General features: G+C 40.2%; 1 protein-coding gene and 1 long non-coding RNA gene across 3 annotated transcripts in view; both read left to right on the forward strand.

Annotated features, from left to right (window-relative positions):
- The first annotated feature begins 661 nt into the window (after nucleotides 1-661).
- On the forward strand, nucleotides 662-3,840 carry LOC102210189 (uncharacterized). The gene is made up of 5 exons (XR_311529.1): nucleotides 662-721; nucleotides 915-941; nucleotides 1,574-1,634; nucleotides 2,240-2,362; nucleotides 3,767-3,840. It is a non-coding gene; the product is annotated as an uncharacterized LOC102210189 (long non-coding RNA).
- Nucleotides 3,841-4,663: 823 nt separating this feature from the next.
- The window catches only part of ttyh2 (tweety family member 2), a 70,255-nt gene continuing 57,538 nt past the window's right edge, over nucleotides 4,664-17,380 (forward strand). For both annotated transcript variants that reach the window (XM_005725910.1, XM_005725911.1), the window contains exon 1: nucleotides 4,664-5,118. In XM_005725910.1, coding sequence (XP_005725967.1) covers nucleotides 4,990-5,118 — 129 coding nt within the window. In that variant the 5' untranslated portion in view covers nucleotides 4,664-4,989. The remainder of the gene's footprint in view (nucleotides 5,119-17,380) is intronic.

The following is a 17,380-nucleotide window of genomic DNA, read 5'->3' on the forward strand; positions in this document are numbered from 1 at the left end:
AGCAGCAAATTAATAAATTCATATTGTGGTTCTGTGTCATAGGCAACAAATCACTGACATTCACCAGGCTTAAATGAACTGTGCACACTACAAAAGTGAATTATTAGAGGATATATAAAATTTTATGTACATGCAGTTTTATAAGTTTATTTATACTCTTGTATTGGAAACCTGTTTGAGGTATGGTGGTTTTTTGCCATTTTTTTTTTCATTTTTGGTACATTCAATTCCCTTTCCTGGCTAATAAAACCAACAGTTGCTTTGCGACCTTCAGCTTTCTTGACAATAACCCATAGAGCCACTATGAGTTTTAATTCAGGCGAGTTACCTGGCCAATCAAGCCGAGTAATATCATGGCCAGTATTTAGTAGCAGCTTTGTCATTGTGGGCAGATGCAAAGTCCTGCTGGAAAAAGAAATTGGCAATTGTTTTGTTATTGGGAAATAAAGACATATACATACATTTTTTTTTGTCATTCACCAGTATATGCTTGGCTGGGTTATATTAAGTTTACTATTCAATATATGGTAATAAAGTCTATAAAACACGATTTGGGGATTTATGCGGCACACAAACGCTTTTAAATTTCGGCAAAACTGGGCTCCTGTATCAATATTCGATTCGCTTTTCGTCTTGGCCCTCGGTAGTTGCCGTAGTGACATATAAATGCGTTTTCAACCGGAAGTCCCGCCCCTTTTTCATCCCCTCTCTGGCCGACTGAGTGAGTTCATGTTGCACCACAAACATAATGACTATTTTAATCATCATCCATCCTCTTTGTCAGCAACATTTAGAACCCAACTTTTGCTAAAATATAATTATTTCATTCCGTTGGTAGAAGATTAGATTGAAATTTTATTTTTAGTACATTGATTATCGTCTGTATAGCTGACTCGATCTCTTCTCTTCCGCAGCCTCCAGTCCGCTGACACGGCAGCATGGTAAGGATTGCATCTCATTTTAATCTGTTAGTTGCTTATTTGTGCTTAATAAGGTTGTATGTCATGTATACGTGTATGTTGTTACTTAGAATGTGTTTACAGTTCAGTTAATAGTCGGTAGTTGTTGTAAAAGTAGTTAGCACTGGCTATTAGCATTAGCAAAATGCCGCTCAGGGGCTAAGCTGGGCCACCCGGCTGCAGTTTGTTGAGGAATGACACATGAGTCAATACCTATAAGAAATTGTTTTGTTGTTGTTTTTTTTGTTATTTTAATTAGAAGTGAATGTCTTGAAAGTAGCTTAAGGCACTAAAATCATAGTTGCGTCTTTTCTACAGTACTACAGCAGTACTACAGCTTAGACTTGGTCTGCGTTAGCCACAGGGTGCCTGACAATTAGCAACATCCTACCAAAAGAGTTTTTTGCTAACAGCAAGAAGTCCAAACATCTCAGGCTGATGTGCCCGTGATGCATTTACACTCTTGCGAGAATAATGATGGACCAAGTGCTAGGTTTCGACTTTACAACGGGAACCTCAGTTCCACCGGTCCACTAACACTCGTTAGCGATTCATTATCAGCATGTGAAGTTTGATGCTCTGCCTGACTGATCATTTTTTCTGTTTATTTGTAGCCTCGCAAGATAGAAGAAATCAAAGATTTCCTGCTGACAGCCAGGAGGAAGGATGCTAAGTGTAAGAGGCACACAGGCATCACATTTTGATGTTTAACAACTAGAAATTTAATCTTCTTGCCAAAGAATAGGTAGATATGTGGGTGACAGCTTGCCACAGACAGCTCTATGCTAACATTGTAAATTGAAATGCACCTTTTAAAGTCCAGTGAATGTGTTGAAAAAGAAATTTGAACCTCTAGAAATATTTTTTTTGGTGGGGGGGCATCTATCATGTAGTTACCTCTAAATTAAAGTGCTCTTCAGCGAGATTTTGGTCTTCCCCCAAAGCAAAATCACCATGGCTTTGATAAATAATAAATTGTGGTGAAACTTACTAAAAGTATTTAGTAATTGGCAGGCTTGTGGCAGTTATTCTGTGTTGTCTTAGGCTATTTAATATACAGACCATTCATACTTACATATGTAGTCACCTCCCACAAGCCTATTTTTGAGGCATGAAAAAACATGTGTTCAGAATGCTGTTTTTATTAGCAGATCCAGTAGAGGAAAGTATTAAACTAAAGCTCTCACCTATTAGTGTTTGTTTGACTTGAGAAATAATTATGTTTGAGTTTACTTTTGAAGAGACTCGGCGCTAACACAGCTTTGTCTTTCCTCCTTTAGCCGTAAAGATCAAGAAGAACAAGGACAATGTTAAGTTCAAGGTGCGCTGCAGCAGGTACCTGTACACCCTGGTCATCACAGACAAGGAGAAGGCTGAGAAGCTCAAACAGTCCCTGCCCCCAGGTGAGTAATAAGAGAGGTGGCATGTAAAGTGAACACAGCTTTCTGGAAAATGTACTCTTGATTTTTATCAAGTAGATTTAAGGGCTTTGAATTAAAATGACTCAGACGAAACCTTTTATCGCGCTGATTTAAAGATATGTGCACATATACTACTCTGTACAGTTTTGGGCCACCTTTGGGTTGAAGATTTTTAATGCTGGTGCATCCCTTTAAGTTAACTTACTTATTGAGACATGGTTCAGTGATTGTTAATGGTTTGTTTCTCTTGGCTGCAGTGTTAAAAAATAAACCCTTTTTGAAGAACATTCATAAAAATACAGTTAAGTTTTTTGATATTCTGGGACTTTAGTGCTTTTATTGGCCCACAGTAGTTGTCTGCTTTATCATATTTGCAAGGAAACGTATAAAACGTAGTTAATTTCATAAACAAATGTCTGGAATCTTTAGCGTTTAAAAAGTCTGTGTGCACATGTATTAATGATATCTGGTTCTCGTGGAAAATGACCTGGACTTTTCAGTGTGTAAAGCACAGCTGCAGATTCTCTGTTTACAATGTGTAGAACAGAAGGTCCTGATACTTAAGTGCCCCGAATTGCGAGGGTTAATAGTGCAATACTGAAAAAAAAAAGTCTCATAATAAAAAGAACCAAAGAAATTGATTGCTACAGCAGAGCTTTCCCAGTTTATGTTGTGTTCCTTTGCTCTGATATCTGGTTGGTTTTCAAATGTTTTCATATTTGATTGCAGCCTGTCTAGACATTGCAGTTAGTGCCTAAAAGTCTGTGTATGGTGGAATTGCACCATAGTGTAAGCTAAGAAGTTTGCCTCATAATGGCAGAGGAGCCATTTTTAGACAAATTAATTCATTTTAAAATTAATAATATCATCAATTTTCTGCTGCATATCAGGGTTTAGATTAGTTTTTTTTTTTTGAAGAATTATTTCTTTAAAAATTGTGATACTTTAAATTATAATGAGCTATCATTTTATCCTCTGCTTTTCTGTAACACGTCATGCTGTAGCTGGTAGGACTGAAACTGGCATTGAATCGCAAGCTCTTTGTATTAAAAAAAACCCCCCAACAACCCTGAATTAAATTCTAATCGCCACAGAGACATTCATGCTCTTCAAAGAGCAGATCCACATTAACTGGTTCTTTGCAGTTTGCTGTCACTCGTGTTGATGGCAGTCTGCCGTCTTCTTAATACTGCCGGTATGATAATTGTTAATAACTTGCCCTGTAAAGGTCAGATGTGATACCTGGTGCAAGTGGAGAAATTTTGATGAAAATATAAATACTCCTTACTACTTTAATCATGTGATGCCTCAAATGTATTTTCCCAGTTGTGTTTTAGAAAGTGTGTATCTGAATATTTCTAATCTTTTGTCTTTCTTTCTCTACAGGTCTGGCTGTGAAGGAGCTGAAGTAAATCCGTGATGTACAGATAATTGTAATAAAAAAACTGGGGGGAAAATCACTTTGGCTTCTGTGATTTGTTGTGTTGTTATACCATAATCCACAAGTGTGACATGGACATTGGAGCATTTGATCTGAAATGAGCGGCAATGACTTTATAGCACAATTTGGGGCGAAATAATAAAATGCATCCTTTGTAGATGTTGATTGTTTTCTTCAGCTTCATCTTTGTAGAGGTTTTCACTGACTGCTTGGTTACAATGTCTGCATCAACATATAGCCACACTACATCTATATACAAGATTTTTACCCAGAAAATGTAAACTTGTAAATTTTAATGGCTATAAAATTAATTTTGGAAACATTTAAAGTGATAAAGTCATATAACCAGCACAGTTAGCTATTTGACAGCTGGGCTGAATCTGGCTCAATTCCACTTAGTTTAATTACATCAAAGTTTCATAAATAAATATAAGTAACCTGCTCATGAATACAGCAAATATTATTTTAGCATCTAAATTTGCTGCATCTGTAGCTGAAGTACACCAGAAAATACAAGTATACAAAATGTTAATATAAGCCACTTTAAAAATGACCCACCAGCTGTTCTCACGGGCTGCATGTTGTGTAATTGGCTTAATTGAACACTAGGTGGCACTGCTGTTGCTTATTTATCAGAGAATAAAGGGGCCGTTAATAACTAAAAAAAAAATCGATGTAGCTGATGTTACAATAAACTGACTTTGTTTATTTAATTAATTAGTTGTACTTATGATGTATGCTGCCAGACTAATGTTCCGAAACCATTTACGAAAGCGAATGTGCACGCCTCCTCACCCCCTGGTGTCCTGCGCCTACTATAAGTGCGCGTTCACGCTGCTGACTGTGTTGTCTGCTGTTTGTGTGGAGCAGCTGTCGGTCGGATAGTATCTGTGCGTCCACAGGAACGGAAACATGGACGCAGAGTGATTATTGGTCTTTCTCGGGAAAAATCTTAACCGGAGCTCACTTTGCAAACACACTTTTACCTTTGCAGGACTTTCCCCACCTCTCATGTGTGGTCGAGCGTGTTTCCACAACCGAGCATGCTTTTATCGTTGCCTTTGTTTAATGTGCGACTTGATTAAAATATCCGGCAGCGGAAGAAACTGCCTGCTTTACTACTGAGAGGCTAATTTAGGCTGAAGCCTAACTTTTTCTCCGGGCAGTGATGTCTTCGGATCGTGTGGATTACATTGCGCCGTGGTGGACTTACTGGCTTCACAATTTTCCTCATATCAATCTGAGGTTTCAGCCCATTGATAAGACCTTCCAGCCTGAAGATGAGAACTACCAGCAGGTCAGTGGAGAGGGATATGGGACATATGGCTCTTTACCAGAAGCCTAGTTATAGACGCTTAAAAACTGGGGCATAATATGTCTGTAGGTTTCTGCAATGACACTTAATAAAGAGTTTATATTACTATTTTAACACATTGTCCCAAAACCAACCCACAGTATGATCATTTTTTCTGATATTGCTGTTGTTTCACTAGAATCAGTTGTGGGCTGTTTGCTATCACTATTCCCTCTGCTACCCTGAAGAGTCACACTGCATTGTATTATTGATGACAAAAGTGGGCCATAATGTCCCTGCACGTAACCTAGTCAGCTCCACTGAAATCACACTGAAGCATCTTTACTTTGCCATTGACATGAGAACCAACTCAAAATGCTGTTTATGTATTGTAATTGCAGTCATCGTTCTGAAAGCAGTGATTGCTCTTCAGCAAACATACTAACAAAGCATCATCATCATCATTACTTCAGAAAACCTTAGAAAGAGAAAACGCAGCACAGGACATCTCCCAAACACTGCTTGGGTCGACTGTTGCAGCTTTTAAAATGAGCTAATCTTTTATCTGTGTGTGCTGGAGAGACAGAGAGAGGAAGCACCCTTGTGGGATAATGCTGACATAGATCACCCATGGGAGTCAAAGTGATTCCCATCCAACTCCAGAGGTGGTGACAGGACCATTTCACACAGCACTGAAGAGGGTTGGGATCAACTTTTGGATGACTAATGACCTGCTTGTGAACACATGTCATGTTCCATGAATGTTTCATTATTTAACTGTTGAATTTTTCAAGGTTACAGTTCTGCCTCTGTCAGTGCAAGTAGTCATCCTGAGAAGTGATGGCATTTAAGTTCATCGCTGCAGCATCCTAGCACACTGGTCTCCAGAGTGAGTTCAGGTGTCTGAGACAGTCAGAGCCTTATAATGATTTTCAAGCGTTTAATTTCAGCAGTGAAATAAGGCAAGTGGGAGTCATTATCACATAGTCAGCATTAGTGAATCGCAAATGGGTGCATTCTTTCATAAGCCAATACTAGTCACGCCAGATTTAATGTGGCTATGATTCATATTTCCTTCTTATTTCTGTGTTAACACATGATCACAAGTTTCCTGGAATTTAAAGGAGGATTTTAGTCATAGCACCTCTTCAGTTGGGGGTGATCAAAAACAGAGATAGAAGGGGGGGGGGGGGGAAGCCTTACTTATTCTAAGTGGGGACAATAAGAGCAAGGCTATTTTTCCACCTTGTGATGTTTTTGGTGGGTGTTTCATTCACTTGATGACATTCCCATCCCTCAGACCCAAGGGGGACCCCCTCTGTACTATAACTATAACGCTGATATTGTCAACAGTTACCTATCAGCACAGATAGGAAGCAACTTAGGGCCTCTCCTTTTCTGTTGGAAAAGTAGCAATAGAAGAATCAAGCCTAAAAAAAACTCTTCATGATGTGTTGAGTCCCTGTGCTTAAGCCTTTCAGGACTTTAACAATAGAAAAGGAGAGACCCCAGGAAATACTGGACAACATATTCACTGATACCATTGCATTCATTTTGGTTTTGATGCATTCTGTCTTTGCAAGATATAGAATATATTTTTTCACTCATGTTGAGGAAGACTCCAAATGAGGCAAAGAGAGGCAGATTGCCTTTTTTCCTCATGCTGCCCTGTGCTGCCCTCGATTGCATTGTGGAGATACAGCCGGAGCCACGGGGTGCAGGAAGAGAAGGTGGTGAGTCTCAGCAGGTGAAAAGCAATTCCCACTGAGAATACTGTCAGCCACAGGCAGTCAGTCAGTCTGGGGTAGGAAATCCCCACCACTGCATCCACCAACCTTACTTGTTCTTTGCGAATCTTCTTTCTCCCACCACACTCTATCTGACTAAACCATGCTCCTGCTTTCTATTGTCGAAGCTTTAATGGTCTCAACATGTAAAACAATGTACTGTAAAGCACCACAGCAAATGATGCAATTTCAGGCATATGCCAGGCTACTTAGGGCATTATATTCCTTTTCCTTTATGAGCTGTTGAGCTTAATTCACACCACCACCCCCTGTTTTGCCTGAATTAGAAGCCATGCTCATGTGCTGTGCATGTAATCAATTAATGAGTTACTGAGAATAACACTGATAACATGGATCTTGGGTGTCCTGAATAGTCGCCAAGCTGTGGATTATGCTTATAGTATTTAGGAAGAGTGTTAAGGTTGCTAGTGAAGTATAATGTATTAACATGGTCAGCACTGCGACACAGTAAAAACTGTGAATTAACTTATACTGTCCTGTTTTATAAAACTACAGTACACTGTGATATCTGGGGTGATTTAGTGCGTTGCAGTTGATACTTTTACAGCATTTAATAGTTTAATGGGATAAAAATTACACTTTAATTGAGTTATGTGGTGGTGAGTTGATTCTTTTGTTAACGAGTTGCTGAGTTGACATTTTCTGTTGTAGATGGGGTAGCATTGAGCAGCTGAGCCATGCTTCTTAAAGCAGACCACATGCTTTGTCAGAGGATTTGTAATTGGTTAGTTGTACCGTGGGCAATCCTGGTGAAGTCCCGCCCTGGCTTCGGGCCAGGGAATGTGAAGGGATGTGAGGCGATGCTATATTTCATTGTTCTTCATCTGTGTGTGTGTGTGTGTGTGTGTGTGGGGTGGGGGGGGGGGGGGGGGGGGGGGGGGGGGGGGGGGGGTAGGAATCTACTACTGCTGTTGTCAGTAAAGGAATGTCTGTAAGCTGAATCATCTGCCTGGAGTGCCTCTAATTTCTGTCTTCTGACCTTAATCAAGCTATTCTTTTTTATTTTACTGAGATATTTTGGAAAATCTCATCTAGTGCTGCAGAGTTGAGGGTTGAGTAGGCTTGAAAACTATGCAGAGGATCCGTTGAGTGACTGCTTTAAAGGCAAAAGTGTTTAAACCTTGCTCCCAGGGCCTACTTTCAGACCTGCACTCAATTGGTCAATTACTGCATGGAGTGGGCGTGATTGTTGAACTGTTTTTTTTTCTTCTCGTCAGTCCAGCTAGCATTCATTTTAAGCATGCTGACCTCGTGAGCAACTGACATCCATCACTTATGTTTGTTTTGGGCACGCACAGGCTTGAGAGACAAACTGCTGATCTGCTCAGCAATTTGCTCAGTCTTTCTCAGCCAGTGTCTGATGTAGAAAATGGATTTCTCTGCTCTTCCTGTCCCGAGGCCTGTGGGATATAAAGAGGGCAAAAAACTGGAAAGGCTTACCCAAAAGTAGGACAGAGTTGGAGGCCTAATTTTTTTTGTTCCTGTATTTTTGAATGTATGTGTGTGTGTTGAGCCAGACGTTATGTGTAGGTCAGAAGGTCCTAGTCTATCTGACTTCTCCTTTCTTTTCTTCATTTCCTGCTTTGTGAATCAAACATAAACATATTTATGCCAAATAAATTACTGGTACAGATCACATGGATCACTGGATCACATGCTCCAGTCATCCCACCAATGTACTCTCCTCCCTTTTAAGCAGCCAGAGTCACTAAAACCCATATAGTGTGATGATAGAATGTAATACTAAATACTAAAATCAGAGTTTTCAGAGCAATAGTCATTTGTGCTTCTGTTTACTTGAAGTTTTTAATATATATGTTTAGGTAGTCCTACATTTGCACTGGCACTTACTGTACTGTGCAAAAATCTTGAGCCAAGGTGGAAGCCATTCTGTTGTGGGTGTATTTTTAATGTTCTGCTGACAATGTGGGAGTGTAATTGTGCATTACTGGCTAGTGCAGCCGACTGGGAGACAGAACTCTCTTATTATGCAAATTAAAACAAAACAACAAACAAATAAAATGTAGGCAGATTGGTTACTGTACAGTTTACAGCTCTGCGCAAAAGTCTTGAGCCATCCGTAATTTCTTTATGTTTTGCGAGTAGAATGGGGAATAGGTGCAGTGATTTGTTGAAACATATGCCAATGTGTGGAAATACAGAATATAAGACAAAAATAGAGTTTGTACAATTCTATGACAGTGGATATTTCGTAGGATCACATTTATTCTTCAGCACAATCTGACAATCTTACAAGCTTTAACTAGTCTTCATAGTTCTCAAGGATTTGTTAAAGATGTTTAAAGCTCTTCTTGGGTTTTTGGCCGCCTCTTGTTTGGTTCTCTGTCAAGATGATCCCACACTGCTTCGATAATGTTGAAGTCTGGGCTCTGAGGAGGCCAATCCATGACTGATAGAGTTGTAATGTGTGATTTTCTGCCCAGATATGATTTTACTGCTCTGGCAGTGTGTTTGTAATGGTGAAGAATGAAGCTGTTAGCAGATATTTTCCAGATGCTGTTGCATGGTGGATCAAAATGTGATCAGGATTGTAGTACTCGCATTCCATGACTTTCAGGTGCTGTTCATCTTCAGCTAATTCAGCTCATTGTTGGTGTTGTTGGTGCAAATATACTTTTCATGCCAGTCCAACTATTATCTTTGACATTTGTTGGTTGGTTGCTAAGTTGCCTGTTATATTTAGACACAGCATTGGTTCTTCCCCGGAGTTAGGTGTGTTTTTATGCTTAAGTGATTCATAGATCTGAGTTAAGATCAGTGTTAGCACACAAATAAACAACAATAATAATAATAATTCCTCTGAAGATGGTCAGGTACAAGGAGTGGTCTGAAAATCTGTGAAAAACCAGCCAACATCCAAAGAAAAACTTTGAAAGACCTTCACAAAACCTGGAGAGCTATTGCTCAAGATGACTTTAAAACATTACAAGACATTTAGACTCCTTGGAAGAAAAATATAAAGAAATGAGGGGTGGTTCAAGGCGTTGGCGAAGTACTGTACATCAAAAGAAAAGCAGGCTGATTACCAAAGTAATTAACTCAGGCATTACTTGAACCAATTTTGAGTTGGTCATGAGACTCTGGGAAGACACAGGCAGCATGTTCGTGTTTTTTTTGTGAAAATTAAATATTTTCAGCTTATCAGCTGTTCAGTAACAGTAATTACTGGGAAGAATGTGGATTTATGCTCGTGTACGCTCAGTCAAGCACAGAAATGTGTTGAAAAATGTATGCAGCCGCTGCAGGAAATCTGTCATGTTCTTTACTGTTGACAGTTAGCTACTAGTCTCATGTGGTGTTCTGCCTGTTACGGTACAAAGAGTTCAGGGAAGCTTTTGTATTTTAGGGTAGATGTTTGTCTTCTTTGCTCTTGTTCTAAACATTTACACAATTAAGGATGGTTAAAAAAAAACTTTTGTCTGTTTCCTGCACAGGAAAATAGACTTTTTTTCTCTTTTTGTCTGAGACAAATTGACACATCCTGTAATAACCACCTCAGACAGTCTCCTGTTGAAGGCTTTTATCATATTGCTCAGAGTGATATGGGATAAAGACCTGGGCACATACACAGCGTTCATTTATGGTCACAAACTAGAACTTTTAATACATCCCATCTCTCTGCGTCACAGATCGCGTCTGAAAAATGAGTTCCACCGTGATGCTTGGTTTTTCAGACTTTCCAGGTGTTTTTTGTCACCTTTGCTATTTCTGTAGTCATTCATCAGCATTCCCTTCACCTCACCATCTTTATTCATTGACATAAAACCTCCCAGTTTAAAGAAATGCACTGTGTGTCAGAGTCGCTAATCATAAAGACCGGAAAACTTATGTGCAGTCTTTGTGGATAAAATATGTATTTTTTATGATTTTCTCCAAGTCGTATACTTCAGTTTGAAAGCGCTGCAGCTCCATTTCCCATTAAAGTACAGCCATTACATTCTCATTAATACTGCTAGATTTATGACTATTTCTAATTTATGGTTAAAAAATGATTTGATTGCATTTTTACATGAGCCCTCTTCACACGATGTTGTTTCAAGCAGCTACTTTCCTGATTTGCAGCTAAACGCTTATATGGCACTGTTGTGTTAACTGCGTTTAGTGCGTGTGATCGAAAATGAAAAATTGTGCGTTTCAAGAGCTGAAAATCCATTATCTGTTCAGCTATCGCAGTCACTCTGATTGCACTGGAAATTTACCAACTCCTTTTGCTGCCTCCTCAAGAAAATCAATCTTAAATCTGTCGTTCTTAATTCCCATGCTCCTTGTCTTATCTCAGCCTCTCCCCGTTTGCCTGAATGATTGTGTAACCTTATTGTTAAAGCAGTGATTCACCTCAGCTCAGTCTCTCTGGTAGGTTGTCTTTTTTTGCTACACAGCCATCTATGTATGTATTGCTCGTTAGTGACATGCATAGACAAAGAGAAAAGAACTTACACTGTCCCCTCTGGGTTTCCAGAAGGTCATTAACCCCAATCTGTCTCCATGCTGCTTGAAGCTAGTGATTAGTATCACCTGATTGACTATATGGTATGGCTTAGGTCTGCACTAATAAGGCAATATTCAAGCCCTCATGCTGATCTAACCACGATTAAACAGGATATGACAGCAGCGGATGACCAACCGTGCTGCTGTAAACTTGGTTTTCTTTGTATTTCCTTAGTGTTATAATTTTAGTTAGTGATATACAACACAGGAAACCTTCAGCAGGTCGCATGAAAGGCCGTACAGCTTTGGCCATACACCAAAGCTGTATGAATTGGGAGACGTGGATTCACTTAGCCACATTCCTCTCATGTCTCTCATGTAAGCTGGTGGGGGGGTTGGGTTTCCTTTGTTGTGACGGTGTGGAATCAAAATCATGACCCCTGACTTCCCCGAGGAAACAGGTTGGCTTTGGGTTCAGAGAGGAAACAAACATAACGCGCTTTGCTTCACTCCAGAGATGTCCCGGTCAGGATGGCCGTGCTTATTAAAGAAGCATTTACTAAAAAAATATTCACAACGCTTTCTTTTTAGAGAAAAAACAGAAAGGGTGAAATTAAACGGATTGGAAGAAACTTTAGACACCATCAGTTTATGGTAGTAAGACAATACAATGTAGATATACATCAATACAATTTTTTAATAATAGGCTTCTGTTCTGTGGGGTACTTTATTGCAATATAGTAGACCTACCATTGATATTAGTTTCACAATAACAATGGTGCAAAATACCACCCAAGTAGCGACAGCTTATAATCAAGTTATCAAGAGCAGTGGAGTGGATAAAAACTTTTTTTTTCTTCCATCACCAGTATTTGCTTCAAAGTTGCTTCTTGCTTCCTCTCACTGCAGGCATTAGGAAACTGGTTGAATGTAGAACTGCAGTTGGTCTTTGGATGCTTTTTTAATTGCTTGTGTTAGCCATACTGGTATTAATACTTCCCTAACATAGTGTAATAGATTTGAAACAATGGTTTAACAACAGAACCCCCCCCCGCTTCTCATCCATATCTCATGGGTCACCTTGCTGGGACTTAATAGCATCCCAGCTGTGAACATGGGCAGGCTCAGCTGAATGCACTGAGCTGGAAAGGGCCCTCGTCCCCGGGCATCCAAGTACGTATCGGAGTGGAACAGGCAGAAGCAAGGAGGAAGATAGTGAGTTGGACCATTCATTGATCTTTGGGTGGGGGACTTTGCTTCTTTGCCATATCAGCTTGCATTTCTTAAGGCGCCTGGCTGCCTCAGTTCAATCTGGTATGGTGGTCTTGAGTCATAGAAAAAGTGCTGTGCTATGTCATGCAGAATGGTTAATGTAATAAAGAAAGAAATGATGGGGGGAAATTTGCCATGGGGCTCTCATTTTAAAAACTAAAGTTTACTAATTGTGAGGAGTACTAAAAGTACGTTTGTTAAGTATTAAGTTCAATTAAAAAAAAACTTGATGACATGAATCTAAAGATGTGGGATTTAAGCTTTTTACAAAGTTGCTGTTGTGTTGTTTTGTAGGAGAGAAGGATCCAGTCCCTGTGGAGTTTTGGGGTGTAGAAGGGAAAGGTAGTGAAACATTAAAAGAATAAGTGAAAGAGAAAGCTCTTTTCTGGTGACATTCACCAGCAGCTACTGTTTCCCACCAAGCTTTGAATTTCAAAGTGGAGCTTTTTCTTTTTAAATGTCTTCTTTTTTCACTAACTGACCTGACACCTATTTAACCCCTATCACGCTGAAGTAATGTCACTGCCCATTCAGGCCACTGTCGAATTCGGTGTATTGCAAAGCAATGTGCACAGCGCCTGGAGGCCTTCCCAACCTACGCACAGCTGTCTGCCACCTGCTGTGGAGCTCCAATGCTTGCAGAAGACAGTTCACATCGCTTAGCGTTGCATTTAGAGCTCCTCTAAGTTTGTGGAATTCCTCTGTTAAATGACTCAGGGCTGCTTAGCAGATGCACTTTAACAGATGGAGGTGCTTTCCATTTCTATGTATTAATTATGTGTATTAAAAATTGATTTTTAATGGAAGCTCAGTAAAAGGCACATATAACACTTAGGGAGTTGTGAGTTTACATCTGTGTTGACATAGCACGACCTCTATGTGCTCTGTTTCTTGTCTGTCTTTGTTATGCTCCAGCAAAGCGGCAGAGAGTGCTCATCAAGGACACTGAATATTTGGAAAGATGTTCTCTAGTAAATCAGAGTCTTTCCAGTGAAATTAAGTTGAACTGACTGTGAAGCTGTAAAAGCAAACTTCCACATCCCTGCATTAAACCTCCCACAGTCCCTCTCTTGGATTGAGACCGAAGCACCGTGAACATGCTCCGGAGCGGCATAGACTCCACTCAGTATTGATTTTTGCATCCTTCGAGTCGTAAGTGCATTCAGAGGGTTATTTTCAGTATTTCATATTATCTGACGTTAGAAAGCAATAACATCATTCTGCCTTGGCCAGCTGTCTTTAAGTCTGTTTGTTATATTTCTCACATGGCTTTGCGATAGGTCATTACAGCATCACTGTCTGTTTATCTCACCGTCCCATCTGTGCTGGCTTTCATCATACCTTTGATGGTGCTCGGGGGAGAATAAATGACTCAGCCAGTGCCCTTTGGGTCATTTCTACCCCCGGGTTATTACTGCTTCATTATGCTTCTCCCTTTGTCCTCCATTTGAACAAGAACATGTGTCTAAGCCTTTGTTTATTATTTATTCTCTGTTATGGGCCATTTTGTTGATTGTAATTGTAGTGTGGTTAAATTGCAAACCATTCTTTTTAAAGTTGTTCTCAATATTCTGTTCGGCCATGTTCTAGTTTTTTTTAGTAGGTTTTTATAAAAGAATAATGATGAACTCTGCATTTTTTAGAGTCTGATTAACGAATGAATTACTGCTTACAAATTCAGTATATAGATGTTCAAAGACAGATCTAATAGGCTTTACTTGCCGTCTAATTTGCATTGGATATGCTGCAGGCAGTTTAAAGTTCATACAGGGGCCACCTCAGAATTTCTGAGTAACAAATAGTTCAAAAGTTCAATTAAAAACAATCTGCCCATTTTAACTGTGTGTTAAGTGTATTACCCTGCAGTTTGGGGCAGGGGGCTTCGTTCTTTGGGGCAGATTCTTTTTTTGGCATTCAACAATGATATCTTGTACTGGATTTTGGCAAAATCACATTATTATGCAACATTCCTGCCTCAAGGCAAGGCCATCTACAATGGGATTGTAATGGGAGAGAAACTGGGCCGAGCAGTGAGTAACAGAGTGTGTTTGAGGTAGCCGTGAGGATGAGGTATCTCTGTCGGCTGTCTCCCATGTTATGAATTCACGCACATGGAAACACACACTTTGTCAGGCAGCCACTCTTTGCCTGCACCACCTCTCTTTGTCTCTATTTTGCTCTTTTTCTCATCTGCACCCTCACTGTTTTCATTACCACAACAATTCCTCCGTCATTCTGTCATCCTCTTTTTATGCAACCCCCCCCACCAACCCCCTCACCCACCCCCTCACCCATGCTATGCAGCTCTCCGGGACTGCCTTTACGCTCAGCTAGATCTTCCTTTCTTTCCTGTGCCGTTGCCTCCAGCCTCGTGCTCACCCCACCCCCGTGTCTATAGGGACAATTGGGAGGAAACAAAAGAGAGCGGACAGCACGGCCTCTTGAGTTTACAGTGAGCAAGTAAGGAGAAGGGTGTTAACATATTGAGTCTGCTTTTATGGCAAACTACTCAAACCTAATTTAGGTAGCAGTTAAGTGGTCGGAGCTGAATTTTCCAAAGAGTGAATGTGTGCACACTCTGGTCAGTAAAAGATAAATGGTGTTTTTAAACTTAATGGAAGGTTGGAGTACTTGAGGATGATGGTTCCAGGATGGGGTTTGCGGTGTGGTTATGTGTGTCTTTGTGCGTCCTGCTACTGAATGGATGCTACATAATTTAGAAGCTATTATTTTTGCACCCTACTACTGAGAAGAAAGAACAGTAGAGGAAATGACAGACAGTGTTGTCTCAGCTATAACTGCTTTAAAAGCAATAAATTTATGAGTTCCGTTTTAAGTCCTATATATTCTTTGACTTTGTTGTCAACAAAAACATAATCGCTTGTGCTCCTCTCATTCTGTCACTTTCTCTGCTTCTTCTGCATTGCCTGCCTGCATAGGAATCACAAGACAGAGGCATGGCAATTTAACCAAGCCTGTCACATGCTGCTTAATTCAAATAGGCTGATAATTCACCCGTTCACTCGTCTTCCTTCCCTGCTGCAAGGGCAACAACTAACATGCATGTTACCATGACGATAAGAGGGGCCCGGTGGCCTAGTGTTTGTTCGTTCAGCGGGAGTTTCCCCCTTTTCTCTCCTCTGTTGAAAAATCCAAAGCTGTCTCCCACCCATCCCCCTCTGTTCATATTTTCCACCTGCGCCCCCACATCTCCATCTCATTTACTGTGTTCACCTCAATTACACCCAGTTTATGCCAGCTCTCATCATTCAAAAACTCCACCCTGCTTTAAGATGTCGCTCTCACTCCAGCTCTCTTTGTCTCACCTTGGTGAGCGCTCCCATCCATATGTCTGAGCACTGCGAAATTGCAAAGTGCTAAATTTTCATTTAAAGAACTTCTTTATATGTAGCATTTTCTTCTGTTGCCTTTTATTTTTGGTCAAAGTGTGAAAGCATTGTGACATAGCCTAAAATAGGAAGCCTCACCTTACTCTCTTGGTTCCCTTTAATGCCATGTGCACTGATTTTATGTGAAGGACTCACTCATTTGCAGTGAAAATGCAAAGTATTTAACATTTATGCTAGCTCCCGGGTGTCTTGTCTCAGTGCTGCTCTTCTGCTCGAGCCGACGTTAACAGAGTCACTGGCTCCCACACCATCACAAACTTGATGTATTATAGGAAAAAAAGTTTTTTTTCCATAAATATAAATAATTTTTGCTAGTGAGAACTTTTTTTTCAAGGAGGCTAGCAGATGTTAGCTAGCAAACAGCTGGCAGCCATGTCTGCTAGCTAGAATTTTTCTGACAGGTAAGCAGGTAACACTCAGTAACATTTACTGCTAGAAAGTAAATGCACTTTTTACAGTACTAATCATGAGAGGGGTTGTGAGCCAGCTTGCTGTAAGCCATGCAACCATTTTCCTCTTCTTTCATCTGGTTCCCTTAGGGTTTACTACAGTAGATCATTTGCTTCAGTCTGAACCTATCTCTTGCCTCCTCCTCCTTTACACCAAACCCTCCTTCATTACACCCATGAATCCATTTTGTGGTCTCTTTCCATCCTGCCTGGCAGATCTATATTCAAAATTTTTTTGTCCTGTATATCCACGATTCCCAAACTGCTCACCCTGAGCTGTCCCTCTGGTATACTAATTTATTATCCTGTCCCTCTGGATCACTCCCACTGAAAATATTAACATATTTAATTCTGCCACCTCCAGCTCGACCTCCTGTCTTCAAATAACATATAATTGCAGGTCTCTCTACCATCTTGTAAATCTTCCTTTTCACTCCTGCTGCTATGCTTGTTACAATCACCCCTGACACTCATCCTGACCCACTGCCTGCACCCTTTTCTTATCTGTCTTGTGCACTGTCCATTGCTTCAAATGATTTACCCAGGGTATTTAAATTTGTCCACCTTCACTTCCTCTGCTCTTTGCATCTTCACTGTTACCCGTATTTCCCTCTTAATGTCATGTATTCTACAAGCCATGCAACTACAGACAGTGTAAAAATCGACATAGCTATAATGATGTCACCCACAGGTTTCTGAAGTCCCATTTTGAAGCCTGATGAGTGTTTCTGCTGTCACAATCTTGGTTTCAAAAAACAGATGTGACAAGGAAGGGCTGGTCTGACTTTGATATTAGCTAAAAACTTGAGTTCAATTCAATTTTATTTATATAGCGCCAAAACACAACAACAGTCACCTCAAGGCGCTTTATATATAT

Source organism: Pundamilia nyererei, unplaced genomic scaffold (assembly GCF_000239375.1).
Source record: "Pundamilia nyererei isolate P.nyererei 1_Seehausen unplaced genomic scaffold, PunNye1.0 scaffold00017, whole genome shotgun sequence".
NCBI classification, from domain to species: Eukaryota; Metazoa; Chordata; class Actinopteri; order Cichliformes; family Cichlidae; genus Pundamilia; species Pundamilia nyererei.